We start from the raw sequence: 24,306 nt of genomic DNA, 5'->3' as shown, positions 1-24,306 counted from the left end.
ACAATTTAATTTCTCAGTAGGTGTATTGGGAAACGGTACGGCATAATTTTTTTTTACAATTTTGGAGCCACTACGAACAATATAAAATTCAAAATTCGCAAATAAAATATTCCAAGTAATTAATATTTTCTAGTATTATATTTCAACGTAGGTAGTTCCACAAATAATGAATCGTGATGCACTGTGAAATACACAAAGTAATATCCGAATTTACCGTCCATTCATTCCCAATTTCACTAAAAGCTTTTTAATTCCTGTACTGTTTTGCTGTGAATTGTTTTGTACGCAATTAATTATTCTGTTAGCTAAAACTCGAATATTATACAAAATATTTATGGTATCAAAAACCACAAAATACGTGCGTATATGTTATGTACCGCGTTGGAACTCGTGAACAATGATAAGCCCTAAAATAATTAAATTATGTACACGGTGTGACACAAACCTCATTAATAATTTATTTTAAGGCTAGTAACAAAATATATAAAACGTACTTTTTTAATGAAAATAACCTTTGCCTCATATACACTTTAGACGTTTCTAAGTTATTTAAACGAATAGGTACTGGTAAATAGGAACTGCTACCATATAAAGTATATAAGTAGATATTTTATAGCATTTTTAAGCCAAAAAATGTACAATAGGCTACGAATAAATAATAAGTCAGGAAGAGTAACTATGAACAAACGCCGGCGAAATATTGGCCCCACGACATTCTAAAAGATCGTAAATCCATAAAACCAATCAGTAGCGATTCCGTGACGCGCTTCATTGCGACAAGCGCTGTGATTGGTTATCAATAGCAACCACAATAGAGGTTGGTGCGTGTGTTTCCGGGGTTCTCAAATCAAGGATGTTGTTATGCAATGCATGGATGAGTATAAGTAAAAAATGGACGAAACTAACGGTGGATTTAATAATTTTTAGTGTTTTGTATTTCGGATGAGGCGTGTTGCTGAATTATGTATTCAAGTAGTATTATTATATTGCATGTTTTGTGTTTTGAATTAATTGGTATTTAGTAAAAACAACTATTCAATACTTTAATTTTTTACTTGGACGATATATAAATATAATTACAATTTTACTTATTATTTACTGGAATAGGATGCAAGCCGATCATCCTCTCTTCTTTCGTAACGAACTGCTTTTATCCATTTTTGCAGTCGTTTTTCATTTTTGGGGAAAATAAAAAAAGGAAATTTCGACAAGACTAAATAACTGAAAAACTTATATTTTGCTGGAAATTGATAATATTACTTGACTGCATAGTATTAAAAATTATAATTTACCTATCTGAATATTAAGCTAGGAACTTCTTGAATAATGCGGACCAAAGTACAATGTGTTTACGAGAACAGAAATGTTATATTTACCGATGATAAGTTATTCCAATTATCATTTACTGCGCTTTTTTCGTTTCCTACACCAACTAACTACACATGACGACATTTTACATAATATTTCACTGTTTTTTCCATAGAAATATAGCATAAATCGAGCAATGACATACGTTAGTGACGGCGCGAGGCAGATTGAAGTAGGTGCGAGTAGTCATTTTAAGCCCCGCCCACTCAGTGTACATTTTAGTGGCGTCAAATTGTGAGCGTTGTTACTCTTCCTGACTTATTATTTATTCGTAGACAATAGGGAACAAAGAAGAAGAATAGGGTACTTTCCAACTAGTCAAATCAGTTACTTTTTACTATACGTCAAAACACGAAATTACTACGGAATTTGTATAAAAAAGCAACCTGTGACGTCATAGAAAAACGTGACAAAATGTCGCACTTATTACTTATATCTAACACTTTACTTTATTTAAAATTCATGAACAAGTTTAATAGAAAAAAGAAAACGTTTTTTGTCACCTTTAGATATATCTTTATTCAGTACTTAATAAGAATTTCATAATTTATCTTTGACCTACGAAACTACCCAATTGCATACCTACAGAATTAAAAAACACCGGAAGGAGTCAAATAGTCCTGTACTCTGCTTTTATGGCTATTGTTTATTCATTTTCTATTAAAAAAAACTTGACTACGATTTAAGGGCGTAAGTACCTACCTATATAAGTTATAATAATATAAACAGCCGATATACGTCCCACTGCTGGGTACAGACCTCCCCTCAATCAACCGGAGGGGGTATGGAGCATACTCCACCACGCTGCTCTGTGTTTTTACGGCTAATAGCCCAGACCAACGGCTTAACGTGCCCTTCGAAACATGGAATCATCTTACTTTTTCAGACAATCAGGTAATTCAAGCCTAAAAACCTTGCCAAACAAAGGACAGACTCACAAAGTGATTTCGACAATGTCCCCATCGGAAATCAAACCCGGACCTCCAGATCGTAAGCCTGATGGCTATATAAGTTATCTATAGTATATGTCGAACATACTGATGGTAAATAAGGAATGTTTTACAACTAAGGATTTCATAAAAGTACTTAGAAAGAAAGTACTAAATGTTAATTGGAATCGGAAACGGGAGTATCGGTATCAGTATTGAAACTAATTGGTAGTCAAAGTCAGGTAAAGCTTAGATAGACCGACAGGTAGATAAGTCGCTTGTATTGAACGGATCGGAAGCGAAACCTGGATTAACTGAGCATAGGACCAACAGATCGGGGATAGAAGGAAAATAAATCTTAATATCTACTGCAGTGGGTTCATCGAAACACGAATTTAAGCCTTATGTAAACATGAATAGTCGCGAATTATATCCATCTATTTTATTTATTCAAGTTGAGTTTTATGAAAAAAAAAACTATAAAATGTTCAGGTAACCGTGGATGCTCTAACAAGTATATTGCTTTTTGGATATTCATTGAAAGATAACTGACACGATTTAATAAGTATGTAAACTAAGATTTTTCACCTAAGTATCGCCGTAAGATTTTCAAATAGGTACGAACTCTTCGTTTTTGTGTAGAGTATAAATGCGGAAAACAGCCCACTAACTTACTTAATTTTTGTATTTAATAGTTAGCAGTATGCTTATTTAAAAAGATGGCGAAAGAGAATATTCTGCATATAGATAACTCACAGGACGCTATTGTAGAACCAACAGGAACAGTAGTAGTACTTCCTTTGTTCCTCGGTATTGAGTGGAGCGAAGTTTGTACCAATGTGACATTGAATGTGTAGTGGGTGTACCGCCGCGCTGGAGTGTATCCGTATCGAGAACAATATTCGGTCGTGTATCGTCGGTAATTGGCCGGGAGTGGGCGGATCGATCGCTCCATGTGACACAAATACCTCGTTCCGCTACGCAATCAGCCCCAGTAATCCACTATCGACCTAATTGTTTCTTCTAATGACGATTGTACGAAACCAATTATTACGGGCCATTACTGCATCATGATACCGCTGATTAGTGGAATCTATTTATTAGTTTGTTCAATTAAACACACCTCACGCGTCTGTTTTGATGAAACTTTTCCATCAAAAGTTTTGGCGACGATTGTTATAGAGGCGAAAACAACTAAAGATACTCTTGTAGCTCTCGGCACCACTCGCGTTGTAACCCACGCCATTATTTTCTTTCGAAGTGATCAATCATTCAACGTTCGCACGTAATTTCTTTTTATCTTGCGAAAACAAAATCTTGCGCGAAATGTAACAGTATCTTTAGGCAGTTTGGCTGCGTTACCAGCTAGACAAAGCTATAGTAGAACGAACATTCAAATGGCTTACTTTACCCGGCAGTATAGTGCCTGCAGCAATCTCCTAGGACTGCACTTGACCCGCTATGCAAAACGACCAACAAAGCTAGCAGCCATACTCGCAGGCCCGCCCGGCGCAACGAAACAACGATCTGAAGAAACCACAACTTTCATTCCTATGCATCTAGCTTGGTAAATATTTAAATGGTGCCTAGAGGATTCTTCTTCAAATGTAGGTTACTCTGTGAAACTAGGTCGGTCCTGTTATTCATATTGTGCATTAGGCATCAGGACGATAACAGATGGGGATAAGCTTTATGAATTCACTGATAGATAGGATCATGACCACTTCTCTTAAAGCTCAAAATAGCTTCAAATGCTCAAATTAGCTTCAAAACGTTTTTTGATCCTGTTCCGCACCACCTAAATCCCCTGATAGTTGCGGCTTCCAAATACATCCCGCTTAGGGACGGTACTGAAAAGTATCGGCGTCCGAAGGACGTAATATACAATGCCGACGGCCCGATTACTCTAGCCATAGCTGCTGCCAATCAGCTCAGCTACAGGTCAGGTCGCGACAACCAACACTTCAGAACTCCGATACTAACCCCGCCGGCGTGGTCGACGATTTCTCTCATTCAGCGCTTATCACAGTCAACCCACTGAAATCGATTAAATCTTGACACCCCCTCTTAGATATTCAGAGGTTGGACCCGCGCCTGTTGTTGTAGTGTGGTTTTTCATATTTTACGTTTTCAGACATTTAAATTAAATACATAGGAATGAATTTTAAGTCTGAAATCAATGTATGTTAACTGGGAGCTAATACATAGCAAGAAAAGAACTTATTTGGAAGACTTATTTATATTGCAAAAGAAATGCATTAGAATTTTAATAAGTATAAAACAGACTGATACGTGCAGACCCTATTTTCAAAAACTAAAAATTCTTACACTAACGGGTATATACATTTTAGAAATTTCAAAATTGTCCGGCAAAACGAACACTTATTCCATAAATCCAATAATGATCGCTTCATGCGCACGACTCGACGTACAGATAAACTGATACTTCCCAGAGTAAATATGAAGTTATACAGTAAGAATGCACATATTATGGCGATAAAAATATATAATAAGCTTCCAAAAGAAATATCGGATATTAGTAAATATAATGACTTCGTGCAAAAATTGAAAACTTACCTAATTAATAAAAAATATTATAATCTGCAGGAGTTTTTAGAATCGAAATAATTATTTTGATCCACAAATTCATTTAATTAAGTTAAAATGCTCTTTGTTATCATGTCTGATGCTGTTGTTGTATTTTGTATTTTATATTGTATGATTGAGTTACTTCTATTTTTTATTTCTATTTTTTTTTGATATATCAAAGAAAGAAAATTTGCAGTGCCCCGACGGGGTGTCATGTTGTAAGTGCTAAATAATTAATTTAAGAACCTTTGTACACATGATTGCACCAATAAAGAATTAAAGAATTAAAGAATTAAAGAGCTTTATTGCAGGATTAGAGGCGGAACATAAATAACGGTGGATCACTGCAGATGCATATTCATAAGTCGCTCTTGAGATCAGTTCTCCTGCGACTGATCGGGAAGTTATTGGCCCTTTAGGAAATGGTTATCTCAATTGGGGTAGAATTACCGTTTTAAAATCAGCTTTCGTAACGTATGGAGCAAAAAGAAAAACTAATAACTAACCATTCCTTCCCACCATTTCGTAAAAGTTTTATATTAACTTGAGCGGAATTGTAACTTTTAACCTAGCTAGTCAGTCATTCAGATTATAAAACGCTAAGTAATTTTGACACAGCATTTGATGAATTTTCATGAAATAATACTTTCATAAGTATACTAAGTAATTTTACCTAAGTACCTATTTCTAAATAGGCCTTTTATATTGAACAAAGGCCTTTCAATGGTGCTGTCTGGTATTATGTAAAATACAATACAGTATAGGGAGTGTAGATGTTATGTGTAAAAGTTTCTATACAATTTGATCAATACCTTTGGAGTGGATAGTGTAGCGGTGCTGGTGTAGCGAGCGAGGCCGCGCCGTAAACATCGCACTGCGCTCCATTGAAATGTTGTCTCTGAGGACTATGTTTTATTGAAAAACTTTCTGCGCTCTCTTCGACGCCCCAGCGCCCCAGCGCCCCGGCGCCTTCGCTGCAAAACTTCCAACTTCCGTAAATAGAAAGATAATCTCCAAAGAATAATATTATGAATGCTAACCTAACACGAGATCCAACTACGATCTTGACATAAACAAGCGAGCAGAAATTAATTATCCAACGTTATCTGCACAATTCAGCGTGTTACGGGCGTGCTGCGCCGCCGTATAAACAGTGGAGTAGGCGCAAGGTGGTTGGAGTAAATCGCTCCATTAGGCAGTTAAAAGCTCGTCGCTATCGTCGGGACATAACTCAGGCACCCGTCTCCGCGCGGCCCTATAAATTACGCCTTTGTGCGAACGGGGCGTGCCCGCTTAAAATATGTACGACATTGTCTTCCCGGCGCACCTCCCCTTCTCATATCTACAGAAATCCACTGAAGGTCATCTAACAGTAAATTATCCATCCGAACGTTTTGTCAGACGGCTGAGCTGAGCGTAATCCAAAAGTTTATGTAGGTCGTGTCCGTGCAGTATAATATTCGGTGGGCGAGACGATTCGAGGGTCCAACTATTTTTCACACTTGTGGACTCTCGTTTACTCTAAGTCAGCATATATGTACGTTCGGGTTTGAATGACCAAATTTGATATTACACGTGGCGTCGATCCTATAAATCCTATATTTTCGTGTGAGAACATGATTTTAAGTCCGAAATTCAGCAACCATTAAGGAAATATATGTCGAAATAAATAAAGCAATCCGGAGTTAACCAGAATTACAGAAAACGATAGACGATGTCCCAGTTCTAAGTAAAATGCTGATCTCCTCCAACTGGCATTTAATTTCATTCGAATCCAAGAATTTGCTCCGAGCAAGCAAAGCACATTTGCTCTTGCATACAGTTACATAAAATATGCCCACTTCACTGCTCTCGTGTGTGATCAAAATTTAGCAAAGCTTTGAAGTTATGGTTGCAAACATTGAGAATATGATAAATGTAAGTACGTAATCACTGAAATAAATAATTTATGCAGTTAACACGTTTACATCTAAATAAGTAGGTATAATAATATTGATCGTGACCGTGTGATAGTTATCAAATATGAATACCTAGGTAATCTCAAAAATAAACAGCCAATTTACGTCCCACACACACAGCCCTTCCCTCAACCATCCAAAGGGACATGCAGCATACTACACCAAGCCGATGGCACTGCATCAGAATTTTCTCTAGAATTCATAATATTCATGGTCTAGAACCAAACGAAAAATTTTCAAGTGTGATAATTTTTTATTTATGATAATTATGTTATAATTGACGACGTTACACTTCGTTCTTGCGATACTTTCATTTGCTTAAAAATGTGAACACAATATTGTGTTATAAACATTTCTTTACAATGCCGATACAATGTGGGGATTAAGTTTTACGTTCCAAGGAAAAAACCCATTTGGCAAATGTACGTAGATCAGATTAGGGTGTGAAAAAAACACGAAATAGTCCATAATTTAGTGGCGCTACCGCTCCGTCGGGCGCAGGCATTTATCTAGTACCCAGCAGGAGTGTAGCCGGCGAGAACTCCACTTTACAAAAGATTTAAGGACTGTTAAAGCAATTATTTATAAATATTTATACGTAAGTACTTCACTTGGAACGTTGATGTGTGTATGTTTACAACGTGGTCTACAGCTGGGTAATCTGTCACTCGCGAACTATACCCACTTGTAGATAGACAGTTAGGTAATTTAATATGTTGCTTTAATGGGGAATAGCGCGAGCGCTATTTACTTGTTATTCATCATTTTCCTATCCCGGTATCCCGATTTTTCACAGGGTCCGCTTACCTAACGACTTGCTGTCTGACCTTCCAACCCGCGCAAAGAAAACCAGCAAACCGAAGTTTTCCTTCACCGCTGAGCACGTGATAAACATTTATGATCCAAACAGGCATTTAGTCTGCCTAAATGCCTATTTGGATCATTTAGGCCTGAGATGAATTCGAACCTGAGACCTCAGTGTGCTATTTACTTGTTTTATGATTGTATATTGTACGAGTAACTTAACTGTCAAGATATTTTCAGCACAATAGCACGCTCGCTGTGAGGGTATGTCAATATAATATCTATAATAATATAAATAATCTTGGAACTTAAGTGGCAATCGGTACCCAAAAAAATAGAACTCGACATAAGTAAGTGAGGAGCTTGACACAAATAACACGATTAAGTGCGTATCCATCGAAGCACTGTGATAAACCCATAAGTATGTATGTGTGCATATTTTATTTTATACATTTTAATCAATTTTTTAATAGTTTTTCTAAATATAGGTATGTATTCTTCTAACCGACGACGACTGTGCAACTTTTCTTATCATTCCGATGCCGAAGAATTAGAGCGTGAAAGAAATAAACTGTTTCACACTTTTTGTCCAATCTGTTATTTTTCGATTTTGCCTGCAGTTGGCATAAAACAGTTAAAAATAAAATGTAACAAACTGAACATAAAAACATCCACCCAAATGAACGATTTTTCTATAACGTATCATCGGCTGTCGACTCGAATAAAATTCTCATCTGCCGTAAATATTCCAAACATGTTCACTATGCGGCACACGCGCCCGCGCCCGGGGCGAACTTACGACGCGTCAGATCGCCATACTTAGGTACATTTAGTTTAGCCGTGTTTCACTAAATATACTTAGCCAGAATTTTGGTTATAATTCGTCTTGCGTCTTGCTATAGTGACTTTTTATTTATTTTTATTGTTAGGGACAAATTATGACTTTATTTACAAAATATCAATCAAGTAAACGTCAATTACAAACTACGACAAATATTTGTACTTATAACAGAAACAGACGATGCGACAGAGACTAATACAAAAAGAACCCGAAATTAGGTACTTTATTTGGAAAATGAAATGAACTTCTAAACTACAAAAGACAGAAGGATAAGTACTAACTTATTATCTATTACGTGCTCTGTACTTACCTAGTGGTAAGTAACATTGATACACGGTTTGTTGGTTTATCTGCGATCATATTTATAAGTAATTGTTTCTACAATTCAATATGTAAGGGAAAAAAAGTTATGCTAATCCTAAAACCATTTCGAGATTTCGTCTTAATTAGCTTTATTTCTCTATTTTTAGCTCACAAATCAGCTGGATGATGTTTATTTTAGCAATAATCTTGTATCTATTTTCATGCGACCTCTAGAGGTTCATAACATCTTGCGAAATGAAGTAGATTCAAAAATGTTAAATTGACCTTCAACAAATTAATCCATGTAATTACGTTGAATAAATGATTCTGATTTCTGATTTCTAGTCTGTTTACCCAAATTACCGTTGCCAAATGATATGAAAAGCAAAATATTTAAGTTACTTAGTTTTTTTATAATAGCATAACTTTTTATGTAAAAATATACAAAATATCTTTCAAAAATACCTTATATACCCAATTAGGATAAGTTAAGGAAAAAACAAAAGAAAATTTTCCAATATTTTTTTATTATACAAACGATTTTTAATTTTTCCGATAAAAGTTCTATTTATATCTAATAAGAAACAATTTCTGGAATTCTTTTTTTACCGATAATTTGTGATCATTCACTCTTAGAAAATGTACATATACTTACATTTGTTTTTTTTTCAAAACTTTTTTACGTACTCGTGTATAGGCTTTTCCTTAGAGGCAAAATTGATCATTCAGTATAATGAACTCTACTTGTCCACGCGTAACTTAACTTTAACTTGTAACGTGTAACTAGGAATCCCGACTTATGTGGATCGGGGGATTCCGTCTTCTGTAGAACGTGGGATTCCGTCTTGTTTAGAACGTGGGATATCGTTTTGTGTGGAACGTCTCAAAATCGCTATGTCAATATTGACCAATTCTGCACACCACTGCTTACGTCACTTCCGTCGAAGATCTCTCAAATATTCTCTTAGAAAACAAAACAATTGATTCAAAAACGTCGGCTTAGGACTGGTATCCTTTCTAAGATGATGAAATAAGTAATATTTATACCTATCATATTCGGCCTGCCTATAATATCGAGGAGCTCGGTGGCGCAGCGTTAAACGCGCTCAGTCTGCGATTGTTGAAGTTAAGCAACTTTCGCAAAGGCCGGTCATAGGATGGGTGACCACAAAAACAAAGTTTTCATCTCGAGCTCCTCCGTGCTTCGGAAGGCACGTTAAGCCGTTGGCCCTGGCTTAATTAGCAGTCGTTAATAACCACCAATCCGCACTGGGCCCGCGTGGTGGTTTAAGCAGTGGGAACGTTAATGGGCTGGTGACGATACCTATCATATGTGATGGACGAGGAAATCGTCTTAGGATCAAGTGTGATTTGCGTCGGCGTTAGCACTTTACTAAGTAATAATAATATTATCGTAAAAGTATTAATTTTTTGATATTGGTTCCGTTTTAGTGATAAAGTCCCTAAAATTTGTAACTACACTCCAACTTCACCTACATCTCACAAACACCTGATACTTACCTGAATGTATGACATTATAAGTAAGAGGTTTTCGGGTTCCCGAATCATTAGGCTTTAACAAGCCTTTGTGACTCGTCGAGGAGTGATCGAAGCGCGGTCAAGCGTGAGAGATAACACCCTCACCCCCTCCATATCCGCCTAACGGTCGCGAATCAAACGTTTATTGTCCGAAAAATAGGTAAACATGGGTATTTTACAAATAAAGAAAACAAAAAAATATAATTTGGACTTACTTAAACGTAAACCTACCTAAATATAGTAATATTAATGTTTATGCTTGTACCTCAGCATCTTAAATAATAGATAAGTACATAAAATAGTACTCACATTATTCCAATTGTATTTCGCTCAGCCATTTATTCAAAACCTTAAAATCAAACCAAGGACTAAGCAAAGTTTTAGGTCGCAACGTAGCTTTAAAAGCAAATCTTACGCGAGAATACCCTTAAATACATTTTGGTGACAATTAATTCGCGTTTCAAGTCGAGTGCAGAGCTTCGCGTTATCTGTCACCAATTACAGTGTTCGTCAGCACTTTATCTCAAGCAACGTGAACGGAGATAGCTACGTGTGTTGAGTGTGTATGTGTGTCAAGTTCAGCCGTATTATGAACGGTGCTTTATGCCAGTCGCCCTTAGAATTCAGTTTCGTACGAATTAGTCTCTTACGTACAACGTACGAACGCGCAAGAATATTTCGACCAAATACTATGGGAGCGTGCATACTAGGTGCGAATTGGTCGTCGTAGACAAGTCATCATCATCATCAGCCCATTAACGTCCCCACTGCTGGGGCACGGGCCTTCCCTACGGATGGATAGGGAGATCGGGCCTTAAACCATCACGCGTGCCCAGTGCGGATTGATGGTTATTAACGACTGCTAATGCAGCCGGGGCCAACGGCTTAACGTGCCTTCCGAAGCACGGAGGAGCTCGAGATGAAAACTTTTTTTTGTGGTCACCCATCCTATGACCGGCTTTTGCGAAAGTTGCTTAACTTCAACAATCGCAGACCGAGCGCGTTTACCGCTGCGCCACCGAGCTCCCCCCGCCACCGGGCTCGCCGAGCGAATTGGTCGTCGTAGACAAGTATTCGTAAGAAAACCCGTACAATGTGCGACCGGCCTTATACGTACGTACTTCGGGATAGCTTTCGTTTACCTCGATCGTGGCAAGGATTAGGTATTTAAAGCGAAGGAGATTATGACTGTGATAGCGGTACTATGTAGGTGATATATTAATAAAACAGACGCATTTTTTTTTAAATGCCTGAGTAGATATATTTTGTGAAATCAAAGTATTTGCCTTTCGGAAACTAAACATTTCTTAAAGAGCCCTACTGACTTATCTCTAAACGTAGAACACTACTCTGCTTAATAATTATATGCACTGTTTCATTCCGTATGTTATAAACTTCCCGGTAACACTAATTTGAAAACTTATAACGACTACTGTAAATAAATTTTGAGGTCAGACACATAAACTGCAATCTACAATACAATCACGAGTCTACATAGCGAGCTACGAAGCGAAGTGTCCAACTGAAATACTTAATTGAAATTACGAGGAAACACGAACAATAAAGCTCCATTTACAGTGAAAATGTTAACATGCTCATTGCATCGAATATCGTGCATGCATGCTATAAACATTCGATTGCTCGGTACAAATGAGTTTTTTTTCCATTCCCGTTAATCACATGCTACGACGAATTTATTTTCCTCTTAATGAGTGGGTGGGTAATGAAAACGTCACCGGGTTTTCAGGCATAATTAAAATTACTTGTGTCATTCCCACGGAAACAGTCATATTATTTGCGTTTGTTCGCTTTGGCACAACGTTACGAAACGTCTACGTTGCTACGTCCTGGCGTAGCACAACACCTACGCAAATAGATACATTATTTTTTTTCCTAATTCATTCTCTACGCAGTATTTCTGTATCTATCGCTTATCTGCCCTTATTCCACGACCTCTATTTCAACAGAACAGTACTTATACCTACTATTAGAAACATAAAGTTACGTGCTCAAGCATCGTAACTGGGTGGAGCCGCATCACAAGTCTCATCTAATTAATTGTTAGACGCGTTTAACGACAGGTATTTATGTCACAGCTGGCGCCATTCCGCCACGAGCTAGTAGGCTTCTGCAGAATAACCACAATTGCAATTTGACTAACCTCGTATATTAGGCACTTTTTTATAAAACATATTTTGTGTAGGTTATGTACGAATACTTAAACGCATGAATTTTCATAACTGTAACCCCCTACTGACACAGATGAGTGTACGCTCATTTAACTAGTTTTAGTGACTTAAAATAAATAAGATACAACATTCATGTTATCAAAAAACAATACCTGAAACCATTTTGGTAATTTTTTATGCGCTTTGTATTGTACTAACCCGTGCCACTTTCCCGCTCATACCTAAGTAGGTAGGTTAGGTTATATAACATAAAAATGTTAAATAAGGAAATGATTAATTCATGATATTAATATTATATTACACATAAGTACCTACTTATGTTTTTTATTTGGTACTAATTATATTAACATTATTTATATCTGAAAATAAATTAGACTGTAGAATTATGTGTTGTTTTGTATTAATAATAGTACAAATTTTACCGATAAGAATTGTACTAAAACAGTTTATTTACTATTTTTTATTCAAAACAGTTTCTCGTTCTCAATGTCTCATGATATAGTTGGTTTATTTATTTTATATAAACATGTAGTACCTAGGTAGGTACCTACCTACCTGTTCATCTATTAGCGGTAGTAATTGGTTTACAAATTGCATGTAAGCTGAGAAATTGCTTTACCTGTAAAAGTAGAATACGGCTGGGGGCTAATTCCATTTCAGTGTGTCTCCAGGCATCGATTAGGCCAACAGTCTTTCGGCTTGCAGCGTCAGATCGTTAAGGACATTACCAGAATCGAGTGCAGTTACACTCCGCTTACCTAACCCACATATATTGAAAACGTATTTCATTGCCAGGCTTTTGTTACCTTTGGAATGTTTAATACAAACGAGTTAATTTGTATGAGAATAATTTATTCAACGTACTTAATTATCATGGATAAGCTTGTTGAATATCAATTTAACATTTACGAATCTACGTCATATCGCAAGGTATTGTAGCTGAGCGAAAGAAATGACAAGAAACTGGAACACATCTTTTCAATCAATGTAGGTAACCTACACATTAAAAGTTTAATAAGTAGAAAAACATATTTGATACCAAGATTTTTTGGCATTTAGGTTTTTACCTATCATGCATTGATTAAAAGTACCTTTATGTGTGTAGTTTCTTTAAATAGTCCTACCTACGCAACTTTAATGAAGAGGACGTAGCATGGTGTCTGGAGAAACTGCTAAATGGAGAGGTCCGGCCAGTTGTTCTATTTTATAATCGAAATATTTATTTGCCCCACTCAAGATGTTTCTGATTTTAAATGATATTTATATCAACTACTACAAAAGAAAAAAATCATCAAAATCGGACTTGTCCCTGGCAAATAAGAAGTGAAACCCTTCATTGCCTCCGCTATATTTGCCCTGGTGTACGCACTGCTGGGCCGATAGTATAGTAATCACCCCACTGCTACTATCTACTCACGAACTAGAGTGAATAGGATACTAAGGAAGCGACTATCACCTTACGCCGCATCTTAACTAGATTTTTAGACGTGACTTATTGCAGATTTGCTGCAGATGGCATTAACTACTTGGAGGGACTAATGGGGAGCGCTGAGAGCTCTCATCCGGTATCTTTACTTCAGATTGTGGTCAACAAACCTATTTTAATAAGTAGGTATAAAAAAGAACTAAACACACTTATACGTTAAAACAACCATTAGTTGATTCTAAATCAACTTACGTACGACTAGATACTCGTACAATCATGATCAATAATCAATATCGTGTACTCACTTTAGTACCTACCAAGTCGCGTTAACATGTATGACATTAAGTGAGATTTACAGTTCAATTTGTCAAAAAGTTAATGCGAGACGGCACTGAAGTGCTCGTGACCGTACATACCTACTCTCCCTCAGTAATACGCATAGAGATGGGTAGAGTAACAAATCGTCATAAATACCTTTGGGGCTTTATTCAAAATCCCGTGCCCGATCGACTTGACTCGCTTTCCTGGCTGTGTACTGTGAGCAGTACCTACCGATACATATTATTTATTTATTTAATGGATCACTCACAGCTATGCACATTATAATGTTAAGCCAGGTTAAGACGTAAATAAACTACACTAAAAGTAAAACTGTACTAATGTGTAAGCCAATCAAAAGCGAGTACAACATTTATCAACAGGGTGTGCATTAGTGACATCGTAACGAAAACTTTGAGGGCTGATTCATACCATGATTCTGAGTTGATGTCAAGTGGAATTTTCCGTCGCAAAAGTATGGAATTGGAAATTATTTTAAAAAACAAAAAAATTGCAATGGAAAATTCCACTCGATATCAACTCAGATCCATGGTCTGAATCATCCCCCTCAGTATTCGTTACGATGTCACTAACACCCTGTATGTAAATAGATAGCTGCGTAGATAAATTTTCCACTCGAAAGCTTATAATCATACTACTACCGTCGAAGGGGAGACGCCACAATGCCTCGTTGATTACTCCGCCGTATTATGTAATTCGGTTAATATCCCGCTCAGCAGGCATGTCAACGTTTGCAGGATGCGGCTGAGCAGAGGTGGCCGTCACCCGCAACGCACAACCTGCGGTTCTCTTCCATTAGTATGCCTAAATCCATTAAGGAGACATCTTGTTCACCACACGTTATGTACGTACCTAACATACGTACTCTATCCATTGCTTCCTGTCAGTAATGTAGGTGCGATGAATGATTTGTGTGCAGTGTCGTGTTCCCCGGTATTGCAAGGCTTGCGATACTTGACTGTATGTTTGATTCTGAATGCATTAGTGGGTGGTGTTACAGTTTACTTAGGCATAACATAAGATAAGCTCACAACTATCCCAATGGGGTAGTCAGTGGTACATCCAAGACGAACTAAGTACCCACACCTCACCGAGCTTTCTGTAAAACCAACGTGGTGGTGAGCCGTATCGCCGTCTATAATGGTCGAGCCAACTGTGTTAGTGAAAACTGCACTTACTACGAACGAACGGCTACGAACCGGCGCTCCCCGTTTGAGAGGCAAGCCACACCACAGGACCACTATGACTATATTATATAGTTAGGCATATCTGCTGAAATATGAGTGATGGATTAGGTACAACCATAAAGCGAAAACTGAGGAGCTCGGTGGCGCAGCGGTAAACGCGCTCCGTCTGCTATTGTTGAAGTTAAGCAACTTACGCAAAGGCCGGTTATAGGATGGGTGACCACAAAAAAAGTTTTTCATCTCGAGATCCTCCGTGCTTCGGAGGGCACGTAAAGCCGTTGGTCCCGGCAGCATTCGCAGTCGTTAATAACCATCAATCCGCACTGGGCCCGCGTGATGGTTTAAAGCCCGATCTCCCTATCCATCCATAGGGAAGGCCCGTGCCCCAGCAGTGGGGACGTTAATGGGCTGGTGATGATGATACAAGCGAAGGTCAGCTAAATCGAGTACAAACCTATTGAGAGGAATATTTTTAGAAGCATTCTAAATTATAATCCATTTTCCTAGTACGAGTAGATAGACAATTAAAACATTCGCCCGTTATGTCTATAGGGGTGGGCCTTATTCTTACAGAAGAGTCTAAAAGCATTGGGGTAAATGGATTATGATAATACATTTGATGTCAATACATTATAAATATTTTCTTCTTTTCAGCTGAAAATCAGCGCCATAATCTAGCTACAGCTAGGGTATCGCATTTGCTGAGCTGCAACCGTTTCGGCATTATTTATAATTCTATTGTTAATTACTAACTACCATTTAACAATAAGTAATTACATTACCTATGTATTTTTTGCCGAATAAATGTATTATTTCTTTCTTCTTTAGTTTCCCTCCAGCAGAGAAGACACACTGTGCGTAAGTTACACAACCTTCGGAAAATACTTTTTAAATATTGAGAGATAAAATTAGTTACAAAAGTTTCCGCAAAACACACGGCTAGAGCACAGACAGCTTCTCCAAAATGTTTGTATGTAGATACCTACCTTAAAAAGATCAGTCAACTCGACCCGTACTATCATAAAAGTTTCCAATCTGCAAATTGAGTGCTTCTTCTGATTACGATTCCATTGTAATTTATCTGTAAGTAAGTAGGACTTCATTTCCTTTTGAAAAAGGTCCGAACCTTATCTAGATTAAGTCAGATAAGCGACTCTATTACAGACCCTTTGGATTCAGATTGCTTATTTTTTGTACTTTTGCCATAGAATAAACAATAATACTTACGTCTTTTACGACAGTAGATAGGCAGTAACTTCGAGACGTATAAGTTTCTTGTACTTAAATAAGCACATAGAGTATCGAGGTGGGCATTTTTAAAATGTATTATTGTTCTTTGAAACTCCCGGTTCTGCGCCTTATGCATTGAACTGACTGTAATCATCATCTCCCTAGCATTATACCGTTTTTTACACGGGGTTCGCTTACCTAACCCGAAGATTTGACTAGTCCGATTTTTTACAAAAGCGACTGCCTGTCTGACCTTCCAACACGCGAAAGGAAAACCAGCCCTATACAGGTTAGGTCACATACTTCATTTGTTTTCCTTCACCGCTGAGCACGTGATAATCATTTACGATCTAAACATGAATTCGAAAACAAATTCGACATTCATTGGTTTAGGCCTGTGCTGGATTCGAACCTGCGACCTCAAAGTGAGAGGCAAGCGTTCTACCAACTAGGCTACCACGACTCAACTGTTAACTGTGACCGTACTAAGACACATAATTTACGTAGGTACCTGCCTACAATTCAACTACATACCTTTCAAGTATTTTCTGTTTTTAAATTCAAAAATATATAGTTACACTTTGAATCGTCAATTTTTACATAACGAACGTCTCATCCGCCTAAAACTACTGCAGCTTCTCACAACCTGTATAGCCGGGGAAAAGAAGCAAAACCTCGGCACAGGGCCCTAGACGTTCTTTAATAAAATAAAAATAAACAAAATATTGGTAAACAATTGAGTTTGGTATATATTTTAGTTAAAATTGTCAGTTTTATTTTGAGTCATCGTTATTATGGAGTTGACTATAGTACAGAACCTTAATTAAAAACTTAATCGCTGTGCTTTGTGTGCGGAAGCCTTGCGTCAACAGACGTGATTCGTCTGGGTCTCAAGAGCTTTAGTTTATCATAGTGCAAGAGTAGCGTCGTGACTTGGATCTAACTGAATATTTTCATTCAATTTGCATTATATCCACAGCTAACAAAAGAACAAATTTAACTCACGACTATATATATCCCAATTGGGGTAGTCAGAAGTACATCCATCACAAGATGAACTAAGTACCCACACCTCATAGAGCTATCTGTTAAAGGAATGCAATAAAAATCAAGGAAATATGCTAAACTTAGTGTTTATTCTTGGCTAGCGTCAACATTCTCTGTCTGCAAGCCCTTGATGGAGGCGACGGGGACGTACGTGACGAGTGTGAACAGTTTGTGGGCTGAGTCTTCGTCGTCGTTACGTCTGCGCGACAGCCTCACTCTGACGCGGAAGGGGACATTCCTGGAACAAGAAAAAGTGGATATTAGAAAGATTAATTAAATTTTATACATCCATGAAACTGGACAGAAAGCTTAACTCCACAAATTAACTGAAGACCATTTGCAGTCACTTTTGATATGAAGTCCTAAGATGAATGTGTGAACAACATTTATTTAAAGTCTCTTCTCAGATAAGTATAACAATATCCTCCAAGACCCAGATTTACAGAGACAATAGTTATACAATGAAGTTTGGATTTAAAATGGAATGGGCCATAAACCATTTATATTGCTATGGTAACTAGATTCAATTTAGCTTATTTTTATAATCTGTGTGTGTCTGGGCAAAGACCTCCCAGTATTCTCCACTCCCCCTTTTCGAGCACTAAGCTGGTAATGTCAGTGACAGGTAATCATTATTTATAGGTGGGTAAAGATTACTTGAGCATTGAAAAAGCCATATTTTTTGATAATTGTATAATAGGATACTTGGACAAGTTGTTTCTAGACCCTGTTCAAACAATGATAGATGATGTTCCATACAAAATGGGAACACCACTATTATTACCATGTTTGATAACAAATATTCTTCAAATTATTACACAAATTAGTTGATAGCAATATTTGTTTTCTAAAAATCAAATTTCCTGTACAAATATTTATATTCCATAAACAACACATAATATTATTAATTATTATGATGGAAAACGGGAAACTCACTAAAGGGGCCTTAGGTAGGTAGGATCGATCTGATGAAAATCGTGACGATTGCTCGCATCGCAAATGGCGCTCATACATGAAACAATTGGTCGTAACAATCGATCATTTATTTATTTGAAACTGAAGTATAAACATGTGTTCTAATAATTCAATATGTGCCTAATAAAATGGCAAATGAACTTCTTTTCCTTACCTGTGTGGTGGTAACTTTGATTCGGCTACAAAACAAAAAAGAAAGCCTAGAAAAACGTGGGTTAAGAAATGGCTATTAAAGCGAAACCAGTATTCATGAGACAAAATCGAATCGTTGTTCGTAAAGAGCCACACACTGTCTATTCATCGTTACGATATTCATGATTGCATGGGTTTTTGTTGCGATTTCCGATATGGTCTTCGATGAAGTAAATCGTTAACGATCTTAATATACACTATCGATTCGTTGTTTCGATCGATCTGAAGCGACGGATCGTACAGACCAATCGTACCATATATGGGGCCCTTAAGAATGAAAAATGTGCCATTGCATACAAGTTACTTGATAATAAATCTTCTAATAATACTTAGGTAACTAAAAAGTTTTAAATTTAAAAATTCTATCAACATTTTAGGCGTTTGTTCTGTAGAACTATTGTAGAAACTGACAAACCACTGAATAAAGAGTGTAATTGAATAACAGTCATGTAAATGAAAATAATATCTTGTGGGTCTGTCTTCCTCAATACAATTCATTGAGGTAATGCAGGCATCGTAAAAAATATTTCTTTATTTTAAAATTACATGCCCTATGCACAAATATTTTACCTATCATATAACCCTAATAAATCGCGATAGTGTAAATTAAGATTTCAAATGAATCTAGTCAGCACTTCACTCAGAAATTGACCTGTCACTAGGGTACTTTCAAGTAAGGTTAACCACATAACCTAACAACTAAATGACAACAATGGGAAAATGTTCAATTTTAGAGCATTTGTCATAAAACTATATTGTAGAGAACAAATGTTAGTAATTACCTGACACCCTTGGACCACAGGTATTTGTTTAGACGAGTGTCTACTCGAACATCAGGGGTTCCCATTTGTACTTCGGCAAACTTTCTGATCTCCTTGATGGCTCGTGGAGCCCGTTTCTTGAAACCAACTCCATGAAGGCGTTTGTGAAGGTTCACTGTGTATTCACGCGTAACAACTTCGTTGATCGCGGATTTACCTTTCCTCTCGCCTTTAGGTTTTGCCATTGTGATCTGAAATGGTATAAGTCGGAGAGTCAAAATAAGGTTTTCTGTAAATTCTTTACGTATTAGGCACGTTGTAAGACAACAAATAATTGTATTTAGACACACAATCACTTGGATTTTATTCGATTTTTATTCAATAACACACACCTTAGCGTTTAGCGGCCAAAATCGACACGAAAAAGAAACGTCAAAAGAAACTGACAGCTTTTGACAGGGCTGCCAGATGAAAAAAAGGCATGATCGTACGTCAACTACAAAAAAATCGTATTCCAAGGAGATTTTGAAATGAAAAGATAGTACAACTTAAAAGTTCAAAGTTTTTATTAAAAATGAGAATAATTCGTTAAGAATCAGATAAATAATGCAATAAAACTATTTATTAGACTTATACTAATTTTCTGAGGTTAATTGTCTTTTTTTTTATTCGGAAAACTCCGCTATTCGTCATCTATCGCCTGCATCACTTGCATGTCCTCGGGTTTTATTATTCTTGGAACCAGTATCATGAGTGGCAGTAACGTCGGTACTTTTTACTGTAATTACTGGAAACAGCATTGGTAGGTTCAAGACAGTCCAGTTCCGATAGAATGGGGTCATCTAAATCATATATTTTCTAATTTCTTCTGCACTTGTGATTAAAAAATGCCTGCAGCGTTGAAAAAAATCAAAGCTGCCGGAGGGACACATTTGTTTCATTACGAAATGTTGCCAGGTACCGAAAAATCGTACACTTTCCGTACGATCGTAGTCTTGCGATCGTACATGAGTAGAAATGCCAAAAAATCGTACGAGTACGATTTAACCCTTTACCGCATACAGACCCATATTTGGTACACGTCACTTACTGATTGAAATATTCGGATACATTTCACCTTTCTTGCAAGACATTTATTATTTGTATAGAGTATCGTATATCCGAACACATGATCACAATAGTTTTTCCAATCGTACCCCCATCTTGCGTATTTTTCAGTTAGTAGTTGAAAGTTCGGAATAAAGTGCGTTTTTGAGATTTCGGATAGCAAAAAGAAATATATCTGTGAAATTTATGGAGTAATAAATCTTCTTTTTGATAATTTTTGAAGAAGAACATTCCTTTTGCGTAAAACCAGCAAAAAATTTATGTAAGCTCAACTAAAAGACAGGTTTTTATCCATCCAAACATTGTTCCAAATTTGGGACACCATGCACTTATGGTAATTTTCCCTTGGCAAATTTGGTACAGTATGCAATAAGGTAGTTTTTTGTCTTTGGTCAAATTTGGTACAGTATGCAGTAAGATAGAGCAGACATTTTAGGTGTTTCAAAAATATTTGCTACAACTTTAGGTGTCCCTATTTTAAGTTTTTAAGTTTTATGAACATAATCACCACATGTGGTGGCAGGTAGAATATATCAAGCGACGTCGCCGACTTGAATTACCTCCACTAGAAGTAGCTCTAGATGGCATTGGACATTGGCCAATATGGACTGACGACCAATGTCCGAGATGTAAAAGCGAAGGATGTTCTCAAAAATCACACGTAAACTGTAGCAAATTTATGTTTTAAAAAAACATAAGATAGAAACTCCTTTCAAAGTTTTCATACACAATGATGCACAAATTTACAGACAATTCTCTCAACACATAATAATCTCGTTATTAGGTACTTACTTAATAAACGGCATTTTTTAATACTTTAGTTTCTATTAAGTTTTTAAAAATAAAGTTGATTTTTGTAAAAGAAATATTATCTGGCTATTTTTCATTTCATTTTTCAAACAAATACTTTGCAAAAACAATGCAACAGACATACATAAATTTTTATTACGAAATATATATATAAATAAGCAGTTTTTTTTACATGAATGCATATTGTATCATATTTGGCCAGTCAACTTAATACTACGTTACTGCATGTTGTACCAAATATGGTACACTGATATTATTGGGATTTTTCTCAGCTTTCCTAGTGTATTTAATTTTTTTCTTATTTTTCCTATGTTCTAAAAAGTACATTTTACCTAGTAAATTAATTTGAGCTTAATCAAAAAATCCATGCGGTAAAGGGTTAAATCGTACATCTGGCAGCCCTGGCTTTTGACAGTACCAAAATTGACAGCAAAATTTTGTAGGGTAACATCTACGCCATGCTACTCATATTATACTAAACAAGTTCTTTGTAATAGCGGTGGTATAACTTACGTTTAAAAATTAATAGATTCGTACGAATCTTTATAAACGTGTGGATAATGTCACTTTGTGTCTTGTTCGTTTCATCGTACCTATTATTATTTTTTAAAACATGACTATTCTAAGTTACTATTCAAGGTTATACATAATAAAATTAACTTAATCGATATTTTATTCAAATTATTATTTCCATTTCATAATATGAGACGTTAATTATTGAGGTATTTAAAATTCAAAACCACTCTGTCATGCATAATTAAATAAGCTTGTGAGAAAACGAATAGGTTCTCATGTTTAACAACAAAAGTGCATGCTTGCGGAATGCAAAATATCTGTATTTTATAGAATTTTATTAAGTTTAGTGAGATATTTTCATTGGTACAAATTATGGCTGATGTATACAGGTATATCATTTACTTAATTAATTTTTGTTATCCCTAACAAGATACCCAACTAACCAAATCTTGCAACTATTTTTTCAGACTGATCCATCCTGTGAAATACTTCAATGATTATGTATCTCGCAATATTCGTCCAGATGGAAGAAAGTTTAGCGAGCAACGCAACATTAAATTAAACGTTAATTCGATAAAAACTGCAGACGCTTCTGCAGTTATAAAATGTGGAAATACAACAGTTATATGTGGTATCAAATTGGTTAGTATCTCCTCAATTAATATCCTTTACAATCCAACATAATATTAGTGTTGATTCCGGTAACCACAACTTAATTTGACAGAACTAAAACTAGCTCTATCCCTTTCTTGCATGTCCTGTAAGTGAAAGACAGCACTAGTTTAAGTTTAAGTCCATAGGAATAAGCACATTTATATGCTACTTACTTGTAATGTTTTTCTTCTTCTAGGAATTGGCAACACCAAAAGCAGAAGAACCAAACTTTGGCTTCTTAGTAACAAATGTGGAGCTGCCTGCTTTATGTTCATCCAAGTTCAGACCGGGCCCACCATCTGACCATGCTCAAGTTGTCAGCAGCCTCGTATCGGACATTGTTATCCATTCCAAATGCATCAATTTGGAGGACCTCTGTATTGTCCCTGACAAGTTGGCTTGGGTGTTGTATTGTGACATGGTGTGCATTGACAATGATGGAAGTTTAGTTGATGCATGCATTATCACACTGTTAACCAGTCTTAAAACTTGTAAGTTGCAATGAGCAGTGTGTTAATGTCCACTTTCCAGTATTTGATACATCTTGTTAATCATGTTCTATATTATGTGAATACTGTAATGTTTCAGTATCATTACCAAAAGTGACCTACGATCCGGAGACAGAAGTCATTGAAGTGGATGCAAATACTAGGACTCCGCTAAAAGTTCATGGGCTGCCGGTGGCAACCAGCTTTGCTGTTTATGACTTACTGAAACAGTAAGTGTAACCACATTTTATTATTTAAAAAAACAATGACAATTACAGGCAACAATAAGATCATTATGAGATATACATTTTTTATATTGGCCTGCACTAAAAACCGTCTTAAAGAGTTGTCCTTTCAACAAAAATAATCGTCATTAGTTACGTAGAATGTACTAACTATTTGTAGTTAATGGTGAAGCTTGCCTCTGCTCTCTTTTTCTCAGTTTTTATTCATTTTTCAGGAATGTCATTCTTGCTGATCCATCATCCTATGAAGAGGAAATGTGTGGTGGTAACGGCGCCAATTTAATAATATGCTGTAACACAAGTACACTCTGTGGATTGCAAAAATTTGGTGGCAGTAATCTTACAAATGAAAATCAAGAAGAAGCATTGAAAATAGCACAGAAAAGGGTTAAACTTATAGAGGAAGTTATAAATACTTGTATTAAAAACGACCTAAGTTGAGCAATAATTATTAGTTTTACTTTCCCAATCAAAATTCATAATGCTTATAGTTCCAAAATCCAACAGTGGATATTTTGTTACTTTACATAGTTGGTATACCAGACTAACTACTTAGTCAAACTATAATACGCTTGCTGGGCACTGGCTTCTCCTGTATAACCGGAGTACGCTGGTCCAAATCTCCAATGCAGGTTGGTGTATAGATTTATAGAAGAAAAGAACGGGTTATTTTTTTATTTCTACCACTACGGTAGGAAAGTTTCTTACAATGTGGCAACTTTGTTCACAAATCCCTTTGACAAGGCTTTTCGGCGGGAAACGGGAACGGGACAGTTGCTTTCTTCATTGAGTAATCTAAATAATTAATA

The 24,306-nt window shown here is 36.5% G+C and overlaps 2 protein-coding genes across 2 annotated transcripts; one reads left to right on the top strand and one right to left on the bottom strand.

Moving 5' to 3' along the window:
* Positions 1-17,819: 17,819 nt before the first annotated feature.
* LOC126366100 (60S ribosomal protein L31) lies at positions 17,820-20,130 on the bottom strand. Its single transcript, XM_050009037.1, has 3 exons — positions 20,070-20,130; positions 19,699-19,928; positions 17,820-17,987 (listed from the first exon to the last, which is right to left on the bottom strand). Exons 2-3 carry the CDS (start codon positions 19,920-19,922, stop codon positions 17,837-17,839), a joined length of 375 nt encoding a protein of 124 aa, XP_049864994.1. The 5' UTR covers positions 19,923-19,928; positions 20,070-20,130; the 3' UTR covers positions 17,820-17,836.
* Positions 20,131-22,346: 2,216 nt separating this feature from the next.
* LOC126366078 (exosome complex component RRP43-like) lies at positions 22,347-23,945 on the top strand. Its single transcript, XM_050008999.1, has 5 exons — positions 22,347-22,499; positions 22,578-22,752; positions 22,961-23,255; positions 23,353-23,482; positions 23,713-23,945. The coding sequence occupies exons 1-5, from the start codon at positions 22,483-22,485 to the stop codon at positions 23,936-23,938; spliced, it is 843 nt and encodes a 280-aa protein (XP_049864956.1). The 5' UTR covers positions 22,347-22,482; the 3' UTR covers positions 23,939-23,945.
* The last annotated feature ends 361 nt before the right edge of the window (positions 23,946-24,306 follow it).

Source organism: Pectinophora gossypiella, chromosome 4, assembly GCF_024362695.1.
Source record: "Pectinophora gossypiella chromosome 4, ilPecGoss1.1, whole genome shotgun sequence".
NCBI lineage: Eukaryota > Metazoa > Arthropoda > Insecta > Lepidoptera > Gelechiidae > Pectinophora > Pectinophora gossypiella.
This window is presented reverse-complemented; position numbering and strand designations above follow the sequence as displayed.

What these genes read in the sequence shown, in the direction of transcription:
- LOC126366100 (XM_050009037.1), bottom strand. Translation starts at nt 19,922, where the DNA reads ATGGCAAAACCTAAAGGCGAGAGGAAAGGTAAATCCGCGATCAACGAA. An exon ending in CTGTGGTCCAAGGGTGTCAG is followed by an intron (nt 17,988 to 19,698) that starts GTAATTACTAAC and finishes TTCTTGTTCCAG; the next exon opens with GAATGTCCCCTTCCGCGTCA.
- LOC126366078 (XM_050008999.1), top strand. An exon ending in GTTAACCAGTCTTAAAACTT is followed by an intron (nt 23,256 to 23,352) that starts GTAAGTTGCAAT and finishes GTAATGTTTCAG; the next exon opens with TATCATTACCAAAAGTGACC. An exon ending in GTTTATGACTTACTGAAACA is followed by an intron (nt 23,483 to 23,712) that starts GTAAGTGTAACC and finishes TTCATTTTTCAG; the next exon opens with GAATGTCATTCTTGCTGATC.